The sequence below is a fragment of the Melospiza georgiana genome, chromosome 6 (genome assembly GCF_028018845.1).
Source record: "Melospiza georgiana isolate bMelGeo1 chromosome 6, bMelGeo1.pri, whole genome shotgun sequence".
Lineage (NCBI taxonomy): Eukaryota > Metazoa > Chordata > Aves > Passeriformes > Passerellidae > Melospiza > Melospiza georgiana.
The window spans coordinates 47,490,608-47,506,968 of record NC_080435.1 but is presented as its reverse complement, the minus strand read 5'-3'; the positions used below and the strand labels follow the sequence as shown (position 1 = coordinate 47,506,968).

Genomic DNA, 16,361 nt, shown 5'->3' with positions numbered 1-16,361 from the left:
TTATTTTAGTAATGAAAAGATTGGTCATCTTTTATCTAATAGCGCAGTTCTGACTTTGAATATTTAATACAGAGTATTTCAGAATATTTGAGAGAAATGCACATGCATAAATGCAAAAAGGTACTTCAGAAGAATATTATTCTCTTCTGATTCCTTTTCCATAGTCTCAAAAGTTCAGACAAGTGCTAGTTTCTGTAGTACTGATGGACTACAAGTGCTGGCTTTCAGTACAGTGCCAATCTGGTGAAAGATCTCCAAAGCTCATTTTGGACTCTGACAGTTCTATTAATTATAAATTTTACTCACAGAGCCTAGTACTTGGTCTGCAACTCTGCTTTTCCTTTGATACACAAACTATTCCCCTGACTTCAGATTGATTCTTCATTAAAACATTTGATCAATTTTTCTAATTACTATTTCCCGAAGCCACATACAATGCAGTGTGTTCAATGTGGTTGTATAGAACTGTCATTAATGAAAAACAGCTTCTTAAAAAGTCACTGCTTGCTATTTCTAATTATTTATTCTTTAATTCTATCTCTAATTGACTAATGGACAGAAAAAAACATTAATTTCTTCACATTATAATAGTTTTGCATGGAGCACAAGCTTTCAAAACCAGGAACCTTCAGGCGTTCCAAACTAGTTTTAGCAGTGGAGTAAGGACCCTGAATTCCTGGTATCCTCAGTTCTTGTGAAAAATCCAGCTTTTGCTCAAAGAATTGAATATTGACTCAGTGAGGCTCCTCACTTCAAAAAACTCGGTCTGTTTATCCTGTTTGGTAGTTGTATAATTTTTGGAGGATATGGCTTTTTTTTCATCCTTTGTATGTTGAACCTTCTATGTTACTCCTAGGTTTTGAATAACAGAAATACAGTTTGCTAGGCTTCTGACCCTTTGACTCAATACTGGAAAAATAATGGCACCAATAACAAACAGTGCTTTGGAGTCTCTGTATGGAGCACAAGTGGTAAACTTGGCCTTGCTTTGAACCCAGGCAGTGTTGAAATACAGCTACAGATGAGACTGATAACATGGCAGGATTTCTGTAGGGAGCTCTCTGGGATGTGTTGGTACCTATGAGCTGTCTACATAGGGGAAGAGGTGGGGTATGAATCACAAAAGACAAGAACGTACCAAAATACAGAAATGGCTATGGGCCCATTTCATAAACAGCACTGTGTGAAGCTGTGATCTCCTGCACCCCTTTTCATCACAGTGCTTGTATTTGGTACATCTGGGAAACCCTCATTTCTGGTTTGTGGGAAAGCTGAGAAGACAATGATGTGGCTTCAGTGCTGGGAGGAAGGAAGGGAAGATGCAGTGGTGCCAAATGGAGGGAGGTGATCCAGAGACCTTCAGTGTCACCTCATGGTGTCACACCTGGGACAAAATGTAAAACTTTTGCACCAGGTGACAAATACTCCGCATTTAGGACTGGCCATAATCTGAGGGCTACAGCTATGGTCAATTATTCCCTGATGCCAGTGGTGGTGCAGTACTTGCCACAGCTGTAGCCATCTGACTTCTGAAGGGAGAACCATTGTGGGCTTACTATGATGGTAGCCACAGCGTATAAAATAAGGCCCTCAGTGTAATTTTCAGATGGAGGTAAAAAGTTAAATGAGCTCTGGAGTCACTACCTGCTTCATTTTATCATAAGGTGTTTTATTGTTTCCAGTGTGCTTGCTATAGTCAAATTAGTTCTTGTAGTGTAGCCTGGTAGTCATGCTATTTTTTAAAAGCTGATAGGACATTTACATAAGGTGTAAATCACAATTACAGCAGATTATTGCAGGAATATGTTGTCTTAGTAGGAAAAGAAGTCCCCCAGGGGCTTCCCTCTCAGTGGAAGACTGCAATCAGGAGGTTTTTAAAAACAACCTTCAGTGTTGAACCTTCCTGCATTCTGGGCTGCGAGCAGTAGGGAACTAAAAGGCAATCACATCCTTGTGGGAAGGGGTCAGTCATTTCCAAGGGAGCTACAAGCACAGAGATGCACTCCCAACCACATGGGTTCGTTATTTCATGCTGGTGATGAGAAGTTCAATGAGTAACAAAGCCAAAGTTGTTGTTTTAAAAATCTGTTGCCAAGCAGTAGGTTTTCTCCTAGCAACAAGTGTTTTGCAGCAGGGGAAGCAATTGGATACCTTAGAGGGTATGTTAGCACTGGGGGAAGGGCAGAGAAATAACACACTGGGGCTCCAGGGGGGCCACAGAGCGCACGGAGGGTGGGCTGGGCATGGAGGGAGGGGTGGGACAGAGAGGAACATGAGGCACAGGTGATGATCTGGGATAGGCTCTGACCAAAAGGGTTGGCTCAAGGCACAAGTTTGTTCATCAGCTGCTTGCTTTGGTTTAGTGAGTGATCAGATGTAGTATTATTAGCTGGTTGTTCTCATTTAAAAAAGAAAATCCAGGCTGAGCTGCTAGGAAGTTTTATCTAGACCATATTTGAAGAAATATGCTTTTTATTTTTCAAAAGAATTGCCTCATTAGAGAAAATACGTAGTTTTTATTCTGCATTTTGGAAAACAAGTTATATATATAGTGTGTTATGTACATAATATACATGTTGCAGTTTATTTTCCAATTTTTAAAAAGGTATTTATTATCACCTTTACTTGTAAAGTAAGTGTAGTGTTGCCAGTCCAGTTGGTTTTAAACCTTATAATGTGGTCACCACCCTTCAAAATCTCTGCATTAAAATGCAACCTGTGTCTGCAGATACATAACTATGTTTATTCATCATTTTTCTGATGGAATGGTTTATTTCTAACCGATGTACTGTGTCACAATCTTTTCGTACTTGCAGAAAATAATTATGCACAATGACTCAACATGCATGTGCCTTTGAAAGGAGTTTATAAATGATTTCTTATGCAAAGTCATACTTTGACTAGATGGACATGTTTCAGCACAAAGTCATCAGCTAAAATGAAAATAGGCAAGCACAGTATATAAATAATGTTCTGTTTCACTCTCTGTAAGTGTAAAATATTGATTATAGACTACATTTAAAATGCGTATTTTTATCACAGGGATTGGAAAGCATCAGCTGTAGAATTTTACTTGTTTTTCCATATATCGTGGCAAATTCTTCTCATTTTGTCTCACTAACACTTCTGTTTCATTATTATAGCACAACACTGTCAAGTCTCTGGTAAACCTTCAAGTTTGATAGATTTGTTTAAAAATAGCAGCCACCTTAACACTTGCAAAATAGGCTGAAAAAGCAGCATGTAACAAGGGGCAGTTTTTTGATGCTAAAATTACACTGCATATGGATTTGCAATGCATACATTGCACATCAAGTTTTGTAACTATTTATGGTCATAATCCCTGATTTTTAAGTTTTTAGATAGGAAGGGGATGTTTCTAGCATGTCCTTCTGATATCTCACAGCTTTAAGTTGATTGTCTCTTAGGCTGGGACCCACTTTAAAACAGTAAGATAGTGAACTGGGATATTATTGTGAAGTTGGATGTAGTGAGTTCTTTAAATCTTTTGTAGCTTTTAAGAATCATTGTTTTCCACATCTGAATAGCTCTGTCTGCTTATACATTATCAGCTGTTAGCTTATTGGGCTTCAGCAAAACATCAGCAAAACAGGCCACTGTTCTTCTGTCTCCCTGCCCTTATAATTAAAAGCAAAATCAGTCAACTTTTTATTTTCATATGCTTATAATGTTTTTTTATAGGTATTGTTTTTACAAGGCAAACTTTTAGCTCTGAGGGCTATTTTTTAGCTAAATAAGATTTGTATCATACAAGTATAGGAAGCTTTTTAGCAAACAAGTCATGTAACAAATCTGCCAGGAATAAATTAGTATGAATATCATATCTGGTACTACTCAAATCTTCATAGCTGAGACTTCTGTAGGTCAACAGACTGCATTTCTTAACCATGGTGAGAATCTCTGGCACTTTCTTGTGTGTTAAATCAGCCACATTTCTTGTTCTTGTTCTGTCCATTTCTCCCATTTCCCAGGTTTCTTCTCTGCCTCCCTGAAAAATGCAAGAGGGCAAACAGACTCATGGTCACAGTTCCCCTTTTCTCTTTTAAATAAATTTCTTTGCATTTGAGAACATGTCCCACTTCTAGTCTATATTTTTCTCAGAGAAAATGAAAAGATTCCTCTCGATATCAAGTGAATAAAGGTAAAAATCTCAAGTGGTGCTTCTGTTGAGGCTGAGAACAGTTTATTTTCAGGCACAGTGGAGAAGTAGTCAGACAGTTAAAGCTTAAGGAAATCACCTGCTCTCTTGAGACAAATTTTTTGGTTATGCTGAAGAAACCACAGTGATTTTCGTGTTACCTTTCTACCCTTTTTTTTTCCAATTAATGCAAATATAGTTTTGCTCTTTATGATAAAGCTCTGGGTTGATGAGACATATGATGGGCAATAACTGTGACTGTAATTTTTTCAATGTCAGTTCCATGGAAAAAAAAAATTACGTTTGCTTCTCGTTTGCCTAGAAGCAAATAAAAAAGTGACCTTAGTAGACTGCTGTAAATGGCTGGTGTTAATAGTTCTTTTAATAGCTGTTTTTCAAAATGAAAAATTAGTTATTTACAGAATTTTAGTCCTATGTTTATTTGCCTAGGTGTGTATTTTGCATTGACTGTTTGTTAATCATTATGACAGATTAATTTGCAAAGAGAGAAATCCCTTCTGCAGAAAAAAGGTACCTTAGTAGTGAAGAATACACTACATGCTTATTTAAGCAATTATGACTTTATAGAATTGCTTATTATATGATGTTGTTCGGGTTCTGAGTCATGATATTTTATTAATAAAAAATAGTGCATTTTCTAACTGGAAATTTTGTTTCAAGACTGTAATTCTCCACTTGAAAATCCAAATTAATCTGAATGTTTTCCTTTTAAAAGATGCTTACATTTGTCTAATGAACAAACGAACCCTGTTTGAGCATTTTAAAAAACAGTCCTTGAAGAGATGTTTGGGTGAAATAAGCAAAGAATAGCAGTTTTGTATGTGGGGCAATGTAAAATGAAGTGTAAATGCAATGGCAGAGGGAGGAAACACATGTAAAATCATTGCCCAGCAAGAGGGAGACTTTGTGACTCCAGACTGGGTGAGGAAAGAATTGTCAAGATCTTGAAAATAACCTGTGGCAAAAGTTGGAAGCCCTTTCCTCCCCATTTTGTTCAATTCCTAGAGGGTTTTGTTCTGTTAGGACGTGAAGATTGCATAGAACCTGTCTGTGGTGACAGCAGCACCTCCCTGTTGGGGCAGCACGCAGTTTCACAGTGTTGCTGTTTTAGAAAGCCCCTTTGGAGAGGCCCTGGAGGCTCTCAGAATTGCAAAATCCCTTTTAGCCCCAGCTCTGGCTGGGCACTGTAAAGGGCTGTTGACCTTTCCTTGAGCAGAGAGCATCTGAACTCCACAGATCTTTGAGTACTGTTGATTATTCAAAGTGACTGGTATAAATATCAGCGGACTGCACTGGTTTCATTGGTTGTGATGATGGCTTAAAAATGTCTCTTCGGAGATTCCCTTCACTTTCTGCCTGTGCCATTTCTCATTAGAGTTCTCTCTTGGAGTTTTTTGAGTTACAAAATCCACCCCTACAATGTAGAACTAGCTAAAACAAAAATAAGGTTCGCATAGAGAGTTTACAACATACAGACATCCTAACCAGAGAGAAAGTGAAAGCCTTAATACACTTAGGGGAGATCAGTGATTTGACAGGGAAAAAAATCAACCTCAAAGGAACCCCCAAATTCTCAGCAAACCAAACATGGAGTAAAGTAGTAAGCGACATTTGTACTGAGCTGCAAAATGAAGAGGTTTGCACACATTAGAGGTTTTTATAACTGTGTTAGAAGCAAATGTCATACATTTACTGTTCTTTCATGTGTAAGAGATGCAGTAGCAGGAAAGATCCTGCTTTCTCCTGCAGATGCCAACAGTTGTCTTAAACACCTCTGTCAAGTACTGCAGCATTCTAAAATTTACAAACAACAAATAGGTTGCCTTAGGAACTTACTGGTTTTATTATATTTTGTTGACTGGATCTTCTTATTTGCACAAACAATTATATAGCACTTTTTCTAATTGATTCAGGTTCCAGAATCCCTCTCATATTTTATCTTTTTAAAGATTTATAGAGAGGATATACAGAAAAGGCATTCTGCTTAGGTTATAAGGTAACATGCCAAGTCTAAAGGTGTGAACCATATGTCACTTAGGTACCCCTCTGTGTTTCTGCAGAACTGATGTGTTTTTCAGGCCCATCTTCAGGCATAAAGCAAAAGACTTAACATTATTCTGCAAATAAATGTTGTCTGTACATCTGCTGTTAAATAGGTGAGGGCCCAAACTGGTAGCTGTGAGATTTCCAGTTAGAAAGCAGAGGAATATACACAGTGAAGGACTGGGATAATTTAAATAATAATATAAATTTGATAATTTCTGGAAAATCTTAGAGGAGTTTTGGTTTGGGAAGGGGAGTAGTTGGGTGGGTTTTGTTGTTGGTGGTGGTTTTAGTGGATCAGGTTTTTTCCTGAAGAGTTAGTACAGCTGGTAAACTGAAGTTAGTTTTCTTGGATGAGTGTTGGTGTGAGGTCACCAAAGGATATTGCTGTGTGACAGACATGCCTGCTCCTTCTGCCTGTGGTGTGTAATGCTTAATAGAGCACAGTCAGGCAAGGACTGCAAACAATTTGAAATGTTCTGTACCTCAGAATTGTATTGAAGTCCTCTGGGAAGGGGATTTACAAACTGGACACTTACAGAGCGTGACATTTGACCATCATTCTGAGAGAGTTCATGAATCAGAGGGTGTTTTGTGTTCTTTCTCTAGATCACTTATTTGAGTTCAGCCCACAACTACAGTGATCAAATGTCACTGCCCGTTCAATGCTCTGCATGAAACAAGTCTAGTTTTCTGTTGGCTCTTTGGAAGCAAAGCTTGTTGTCCCAGGGCTACCACTGAGGCAGGAGTCTTCATCACATCCCAGGCTGAGGCACCAGTGAAAGGCTGACTTTCAGGAGCTGTGTCCTCAAAAGATGAGGGGACAGCATGCAACCTCATTGCCCACGCAAGAGTGGTTCCTTCAGTACTGCTAAATGCTAATTTCAACACTACTGCTTTTATTCTTAAGAAAGTATAAAAGCAGGCAAACTGCCAGTATTTGCTCTAGTTCCATCACCTGGAAAATCTCAACTATCCTTTTTGCCACACACAATAGGGCAGATGTGATGTAATATGTGTCTCTTCCTACGAACAGGCTTATATCTGCAAAATTTGTTTTTTCTTTGGTCTGGAAAAGAACAGTTTCTATCCTTAGCAGGCAGGGAAAATGGCCTGGCATATTTAAGAAAAAAGGTATTAGCAGTATTCAAATAATTCACATATTTAATTAGTATAAAATGTACATATCTGCACACCAGAAAAGCAAGGCTTATGAAAATTTTCTTATCTTGACAAATAAGAACACTTAAATTTTATTAAGGTTAGGTGCATTGCAGCAACACTAGCTTTGTGTGTTTCATCTTCTTGCTTCATTTTTTGTAGTTTCACATCTGATACCTACCAGTCACTGCCAATCACTTCACTGCAGGGGAAAAAAGCTCTGACCCTGAGAGTTATCCAGGTTTTGTATTGGAAGTACTGTTCACTTGCTCTGAAAATGCTGACTCAATTGACAGCTCAGAAAAGCCCTCTAACACCTTTATGTGAAAACATCTGCAAGTTGATAGAAATTAGCCTGCATTGCATTTATTTATTCACTTGCCAATACTGTACAGCACTCTTTATGTTCTTCTACAGAGCAGGGTGTGCTCAGTTGTTCTGTAGGATGGAGTTAACAGTCTTCCCAAGCTGAAACTCTGCCAGGTGGGCACAATTCCAGAAATGTATGGTGGATAATTCAGGGGATGCATAGAATGTCAGTACTTTCTAATCAGCAGTGCTTAGGTTAATAAGGATTTGAGGGACAGATGTACAGAGAGATAAAAGAAATTGTGGTCCAAGGAGTGGGGCTGGGAGGGCAGAAGGCACAAGGCCTCTGTAAGCATGTAATTGGGACACCTCTCTGCGAAACAAAGATTTGTGCTCCATATGTGTTTTGCAATACGGAATCAAAATGTAAAAATGCATAATATTGTTAGGATTATTGTAATCCCAAAGTAAAGCTCTCTTACTGGGTCATTCCATGACTTTTCTGGCACAGTAACATAGCTGAATGTGAGGGATGGAGATTTCCATGGCCTCATTCAGCCGATATCCTAGTGGCTTTGGACATGCCCTGGATTGTGCAGTGTTGAATTGGATCCCATCTCACAGAGGAAGATGGAGGATCTGTAACAAGTGTGCTCATGAGGAGCTTCTGTGCCTGCTGGTCCTTTGTGTATTACTGGGGCAATATCAGTCCCTGCTCCTGTTCCACAGATTAAATCAAGCACCGTGGTTGTTGCCCATTGAGCTGAACTCAGTCTTGCTACAGCCATTTCTGAGTGCTGCTGGTGCTGTGTATGGTCTCAGGTGTTATAGGGCATGAGCTGGGTGCTGAGATGCACAGGGAGGGTGTGAAAACTTAAGGGCACACACCTTAGGACTTCAGATAACAGGAGCTTGCACAAAAGCCCAGGCACTTCCTGCTTCTTGGCAAATAGGTGGAGTTTTTGTTATTTAGTCTTTGTTTCTTGTCCAAAGCCACTTGACTTTGTTGGTGTGGAGTAGCTTGCTCCAGTCCTGCATCAGATATTTTCTTTTCTTAAATTTAAAAAATAAATAAAAATTACATAGTCTAACACTTTGAGCCCAAATGCTGCCTACCCTTATTTCACTGCAGTGACCTTGTTTGAGCTTCAGGGAAGCCCTCCTGGCCATTCTCACCCCTTTCCCCTTTGTTTTCTTGCAGGCTCTGATCCTTCACCAGCTTGGGCGCTACAGCTTGGCAGAGAAGATTCTCAGAGATGCTGTGCAGGTGAACTCCACAGCCCACGAGGTGTGGAACAGCCTGGGAGAGGTGCTGCAGGCCCAGGGCAATGACGATGCCGCCACCGAATGCTTCCTGACGGCGCTGGAGCTCGAGGCCAGCAGCCCCGTGGTCCCTTTCACCATCATCCCCAGGGTCCTGTGAGAGGGCCTCTCCATCAACAGATTTTTGGTCTTGACTTCTGGGTGAGCAAACCCACTGTGTGAGACTGCCTGGTAACTGGTTAGTTGGAGAAACTTCAGAGCTACAGGTAACAAACTCCACTCTTTTGTGGGAAAGTGGCCAAAGCAGGGAGGTGCCACCATATGTTGATGTCAGGCTGAGAGGACAGAGTGGTGAGCCAGAGCCAAATCACTCTTATTGCCTGCAGTTTTGCCCTGGTAGTTTTAAAACATCGTTATATTGTTCATGGATGATGTGCCATATTTTGTTAGTGAAACTTGAGTGTTACATAAAATTATAATGGAATCAACTACCAATTGTAGAATAAGTTAAGATTCAGTGGCAGAGCAGACTATTTTTAACAAGGCTGTTAATAAAACTGTTCTCTTCTTGCCTCTCAACCTCTTTTGGCCCAAAGTCAAAATGTGAATTTTCTGTTTCCATCTCTATTTTAGTCCAGGCCAGAAAATCAGTTGAGTTCTTGTTTTTAGTTGTTAATAACTGTGATGTGTGGCTAACTGTTATCTAGAGCAAAAGCTGAGTACAAGAATATTTATATTTTACCAATGTATGCCTGTTACAAAAAAAATATATTAGTTATTTAAGTTTAACTTTTTTATGTGAATTCAGAGTTTATTTATCAATGGAAATATGTAAAAAGAAGCCTCAAATGGAATATTTACCGACATTCCTTATACATGAACCCAGACTTGGCTTAATGGGAAGATTATGTTAATAATAAAATGATTTTTAAATGGAACCTTTCCTGTGTATTGGTTAAGAATCTGGGGGAAATAGATGACTTGTGAATGCATTTTTATGAGGTGGCTGGCTGGCCTTGAAGATGAACAACACCAAAATTAAGTATTCTGAGGCCAGTCTAGAGAAAAGAAGCTGCTATACTCTTTGCCAATGGTACTGTTATCTTAGATTTCAGCTTTCCTTAAATCTTCACAACTCCTTTTTTATTCTTTCCACTCCAGCTCTTGATGAAGCCAGATTACACTGCCTCTACATAATACATGGGCATGTACATACACCTTGGTAGTGCTTGGGAAAAGCGTGTTAAATATTTATACAATATTCTTTGGGGTTTTTTACTGTCCTCATAGTTCTTTCTCAACATCTCCTGCCCTTCGTGTCCCTTGGAAGAAAAGTTGGCTGGTTTAGTAGACAGATACACTTGCCAGAGATTCTCTGGGAGCTGTGAGAAGAGTCATTGCTGCAGTGACTGTTCAGGGTGCATGAGCTGGGGTAGCAGTGTCCGCTCATTTCCAGAGTTGGGCACATTTGGAGCCTGGGAAGAATTCCAGGTTCCCCATTAGACTGGGTGCTCCTTGATACTTGGCTGATTTGTCGTAAGAAGTGGTTTTAAAGTGCTTAGCACAGGATAGCAGATGATTCAGGAAAATAACAGCAAATGTTGTTCTTTGTCCCTCACCAGAGCTTATTCACTTCAAACACATGGAGGATCCTTGCTGTGGCAGTGTGGGTTCCCAGTGAGCATCTTCAAATGGCAGAAGACTTAAACCTGGGGAGCTCTTCAGTTTTCCCCCTGGCATTTCAAATGCCTCTTAGGCTGAGGCTACTTTGAAATTGTATCTGCTTGGTATTTGGACCATATGTTCTCTGTAAAATGGACCAAAATCCTGTAATAGGTAGTGTTTTCAAATCTATTTTAAAGGCAGTAGAAATTGTGTCATCTTGCTCACTGCGAAAAACATCAGTTTTGTTTTCCCATTTAAAGTCCCTGTTTGGCATTTTTTCTTCCTACTGTCCTTGGCTTTCTTTTTTTCTTTTCTATTTGCCAACTGTTCTCTTTTCTAGTCCCAGTTTGTAATTTGTGTTCTGGCCCTGCTGTCTTTTGGCACCCATTACATGATACCAAAAAATAGTGCAAAACCTTTATTTGTTTAATTCAGTTCTTCCTGAGTGCTTTTCCTGTCCCAATTCCATTAGTTAATTTTTGATACCTTTCACAGGAGTGCTCCTTCTCAGTATTGACTCACCTTTTACTATAATATCAAAGCTTTTCTATCAAGGCAATTTGCACCTACATCTGAGGCAGGTGGTCTTTTTCAACAGAGCTTCAGACAAAAGTAGAGAATAGGAGAATTCTGTAACAGAATTCAGTTTAGATTTTTCTCATTCCATTTCAAGTCCTGGCCTCTTTTGATAAACTCCCAATGTGGAAAGGTTAGCAATCTAATTGTGTCATGTCTTTTATTAGTGGAGAAGTTGTCACTGGTGTTGTGCATATCAGGTGAACCTGAATATCTGTTTCCTTTTTCTTGCACTGGAATCAGTTTCACTGTAAATCCACAAGCTTCTACCTCTTGGGAATAGCCTCAGCTACCTATTTTTAAAAATGGATTATCTCTGTAAGGCTGTACATTTAGGAATTTTCAGGCAGAAGTGGAAATCCTTGCAGCATATGAATTAAACAGCATTGCTTGTTTAAACATAGTTTTCAAGTTAAAACAACAAGTTCCTGGGTTTTACAGCTGCATTCTTTTTTTAAAATTGAGTAAGAAGGCCAAGATATTTTTATATCTGTTTTAGCTACTCTACAGAGAGATCTGCCTTTTGCAATCTGCTCTCAGACCACCAGAGCTTTTCAGCCACTGGAGTGAAGGAAGCAATGCCCATGTGCACAGCCAGTCCTGGGGAAGTGTTCCCTTGGTGCCTGTGGGTTGGTGCCGTCTCATGGGGCTGCTCCTGGACTTTGTGGCTGGCAAAATCTCCATGTGGACACACAGTCTGTGTGTCCTCTTGCTCCCCCAGTCTGTGGCAGGAATAAGAACTGTTCAGATGATCAGTGAGGTAAGTCAGAGGATGAAAACCCCTTGTTCCCTTGTCTCAGAGTTTTACTAACCTTTGGCTGGGAGCCAAGTAAAATAAAATGGTTATGAAAGTGCATTGTGGAGCACTTGTATCAATGTAGGGACAAGTTGCAGAAGGCTGAGATCTCCAGCCCTTCAGGAATTACATACACTTCTCTGAAATTCCTGTCTTCTTAAAGACAGGAATAGTGGGTTGCAGAGGAGACTCCCATTATTCTGCAGTGTGCTTGTGCTACTCAAAATGATTAACATTTGGTTTACTAAGCATATGCTAAAGTGTAGCAGCAATCTCTGTTGCACTTGATAAAAAGTCTGACTCTGCACTGCCTGCAATAAGAGAATTTATCATTCAAGTAATTGGTAAAAGTTCATCACTAATTTTGGTGCAGATAACCATTTTTACTCCACAATTTATTTCATTTCTACTTTTGCTTTCATGATTGATAGAGAATCACAGGAACAAGAGAAACAATCCAAGCAGAACTAATCCAACTCTATCTTGGAAAAATTTTGTCATTAATTATATGCATTTTGAACATCAAAGCTATTTTTAAAATTGCTTTAATTTCTTTGAAAATCTGTTTTTTCCTGAGTAGACTGTTCTACTGTGAAATGATAGCAGAAACTTGGATATATTGGAGTTCCAGATTTACCTTGCTAATTCTTTGTTTGTTCAGTTGTGAGTTGTAATGACGTTTTTCTCACAATCATACTTTCTCTCATTTAGTATTAAGTTACAAAGCTTTTATGCTAAAATATGCTTTAAGCAAGTGCAGTTCTCCAGCGTTTCATCTATTTAACCTCATCGCTTCCAAACTACCTTTTCTGATCTCACTGATGGTCTGTTACACTCCACATGCTTCCACATTATCACACCAACTGGTAAGGATTCTACTCATGGACAACAGGAAAGACAAAGAATGTTCAGCTTTTGTCCTGTGTGGCCATCATTGCTGATTGTATGAAATTTGATGGAAGTCTCTCAGACTTGCAAAGCCAGCTGGTGGGCTCAAAGAAGTGGGACAGTGAAGTTAAACCTAAGGAAAATCAGAATGCTTTTTTGGAAAGAGGAATGTGTGTGGGGGTGAGTGCTGGTCAGATTTTGCTCTTCCCCATTGCAGGGACACACGGTGCTGATATGCTGGCTTGTCACCACCTTGGTCACCTGGCCTTTCCAGTGCTCAATTTAAGGCACCTTTTTAGCCCAGGTATATTGTCCCTCCAGTTACTATTTCAAAGAGAAAAAGTTGCACCTATTCATTTCTAAGTGCTTTGAAAAGATGTAACTGCTCTGGCTGGCTCCTGCTCCATCCCAGCCATGGGACAGACGAGCACCAGGTGCCCCTGCCCTGGCACTGCTTCGGACATTGCCGGGGTGCAGCACTGCCAGGTGTGCTCCTTTAGATGTGTCCCCAAAGCTCTGCAGGAGCACACAGCAAAGCTCCCAAAGGCAGGAGGGAGAGCACTTTGGCCTTTCTAAATATGCCTTCACTTAGAAAACTTCCTTGGAGGGACTGAGTGTAAAAACCTATTTTAGACATTAAAGGGTTGATGAAATGGGTCATTGCTGTGCTGAATTCTTTTCCTTTGTGTCCTTACATGAGGCAGGGATCTCTGTAGGAGAGATGACCCTTGTCTGCTTGATCCAGGTGTAAATCTCCATAGCTTTTTCCCCCTATCCTCACTGGGAATAGCATGACTGGCTCTTGGCCCCCTCTCTGCCTCTCAAATTGCGTTCCCAAGGATGTGACACTCCTCAGTATGAAATTACTCAAGGTTCCCTGACTTGAAAAAAATAATCAATAGACAAATAAGGAAATTTCTTGGTTATTACCACAGTGACATGGCTTTAAAAGCATGTTTTCCTGTTTGTTTCTATGACTGAGCCCCCTCCTCTGTGAGGAGAGTAAAGCTGGAAGTCCCTCTGGTGGGTACAGCTGAGGAATAAACATCTCATCGGCCTGTGAGCCCCTGGGTTGGCTCCCAAAGAGAAAAATGGACTTGATTACCAATTTTTAAGTGGATGTTTTTTCTACACAGGTGAATGGATATGCTCACAATTACAGAGAGCCGTGCCTCAGGTTCATCTTACACCTATGGCAGAGTTTTGTGAGGAAGTTCCTCTGCAAGTTCACTTTAGCTCCTGTAAAGCTGTCTCTGCTATAAACAGGCTTTGGGTTGTGCCAGAAAAGGAAATTCTGACCCCAATTTTCACTTCCAGTTCATGTCAGATATATATCAAATGATGAGCCTGAGACATTGTTATTAGTGCAAGCTTTCCTAAGATTGTTGTTTCCCAAATAGCACCAACTACTAATGTAGGACTGGAGGGGGCAACAGAGGCCATAAAACATGCCAAGTTGCTTTCCTTTTGACTGTCTTGCAAAAATAGCTCTTTATTGGAAGTAAAACAGCAGTCTTCTGACTGAAAATTTGTTTTTTGAGGATCCCTTCAAAAATGTATTTTTTGCCTTTCTTCTTATTAATACTGCAATCTTTTAGGACAATTAACTCCTGTGAGCTGGAATGAGAACCCTGCAATCTTCAGGGCAGGTCCTGTGCCCAAAGGGCCCAGCAAGTGCCTTCATTGACACAGGACCTAAAAGCTCTTAGGCTAAAATCACTTCTTCCCAGATGTGTCCTTCAGGAGTAAGTCCCACTTGGTGATCCCATTGCCCCAGCTCTGCAGGGGTTGCCCATGCTGGTGGCCAACCTGCAGGAAGCCCCATTTCTAGGACAGGTGCTCCTGGCCACCACCCTGCCTCACCCCTGTGAGGGGTCACAGGGGTGCATGGGCTGCAGCACCAGGTGGAGCAGTAAATCACATTATGGGATTTACTGGTTTGGAGGCAATTGTTTGGAGGCAATTGTTTCATGGTGTGTGCTGAGTCAGCCACACACAGCCAAAGAGTAAAAGAAGTGGGCACAAGCTCCTCTGGCTTATGGAAAGCCCCCAGGAGGGCCCAGGAGCAGATGCAGACAAACCTTTGTGCAGCTTCCATCTTGTGCTCATCAGAGAACCCTGGCATGTTCTTCTTTCCTTGTTTTAGGTTAGAGGCTTCACATGGGGGACCACGTACTGCAAGGCTGAGCCTCAGCAACAGCAAGGGTTAATTAAAATGTGTTTTGGATGCCAGGTATGGTGCAACTTCATCTCATGCCTGACCCAAAGCAAGCAGCTGCTGTTGAGCAGGAGACCTTGTCCCTGTGTTTGCTTTGCTCCTGTTATGTCTGGTTAGTGTGAGGCTACAGGGCAAGCCAGACCAGCCCACCATGCTCATGGCCTTTACTTTTTGGGTTTTCTCACTGCAGAGGAGGCAGTGGAAGTGGGGAGGCAATGTGAGCCCATTTCAGAAATAGATAGCTATAGTTAGGTGGGTTGGACTATGCCTGTTGAGAACCTGCACTATTGTTTCCCTCAATGTTTTCATCAAAACAAAGGTTGAAGTAGGGTGGGAGTTCCCAGCTGGGTCTCACCCACGTGGAAAGTAGTTTTCCCATCCTGGCCATAGAGCACCACACTTGCCCTAAGAAACACAATAGGAAAGAGCATGGGAGGTTTTTGTTCCCAGCAGAGATGCCTTTGCTGTGAGTAGTAGCCTGATGTATTATGCTAATGATGTCTCTTGTTACATTACAGCTTGAAAAATAGAGACTGGGTGATATTAGAGATGCTCAGGAAAGTTAAAATGCATTCATTACAGCTGTGATGCTAATAATCTGTATGACAAAAATATACTACATGCTTATGTGGATGTTTCTTGTTCAGAAATAATGTGGACTTTGCTCACTGTAGCTTATAAATGAACTATGAGAATTTGTAAATTGGTGTCTAACAGTAGCCTAGACTCAGAGCTCCCAGCCTTGCCAGAGAGGCCAAAGGAAAGGAGGCACAGATCATAGAGGTCACAACTGACAAGACTCAAAACAACTCTCATGGTCAACATACCTCAGAGCATATCGGCATCACCCTGTGTTTCTTAACTAGGATTCTTATCAGACCTTGATTCCTTCTCTGTAGAGGGTTTGAATGGGAAGTGATGCTATTGCACAACTATTTCCTTTCCTGGCCCCAAAATGGACTTAAGTTGTAATTCTTGGCCATTATCACTACCAAACATTCAGTGCTGTGCATAGTGGGTTGCAGTTTTTGAGTCATTCTCTTGCAATAGGCCCAAATTAGGCCAGTGTTAACACAGGGCTCTGGCACAGAGGAGGGACTGTCCCATCAGTCTGTGAGACAGCTCTGTCAGCATCCAGCCTTCACAGACATTTCTAAATAGGATTTTCACTGGGAATGATATTCTGTGTTATTGGCAATTCAGCCTTAGCTCATTTTAATTCCCAGTATGTTGATATTGATGCTCTTCTCATGTTCTGATGC

The 16,361-nt window shown here is 40.7% G+C and overlaps 1 protein-coding gene across 2 annotated transcripts in view; it reads left to right on the top strand.

Moving 5' to 3' along the window:
* Positions 1 to 9,894, top strand: part of TTC7B (tetratricopeptide repeat domain 7B) — a 117,371-nt gene extending 107,477 nt beyond the window's left edge. For both annotated transcript variants that reach the window (XM_058026865.1, XM_058026866.1), the window contains one exon: positions 8,895 to 9,894. In XM_058026865.1, the coding sequence (XP_057882848.1) occupies positions 8,895 to 9,116 (222 nt within the window). In that variant the 3' untranslated portion in view covers positions 9,117 to 9,894. The remainder of the gene's footprint in view (positions 1 to 8,894) is intronic.
* Positions 9,895 to 16,361: the final 6,467 nt, after the last annotated feature.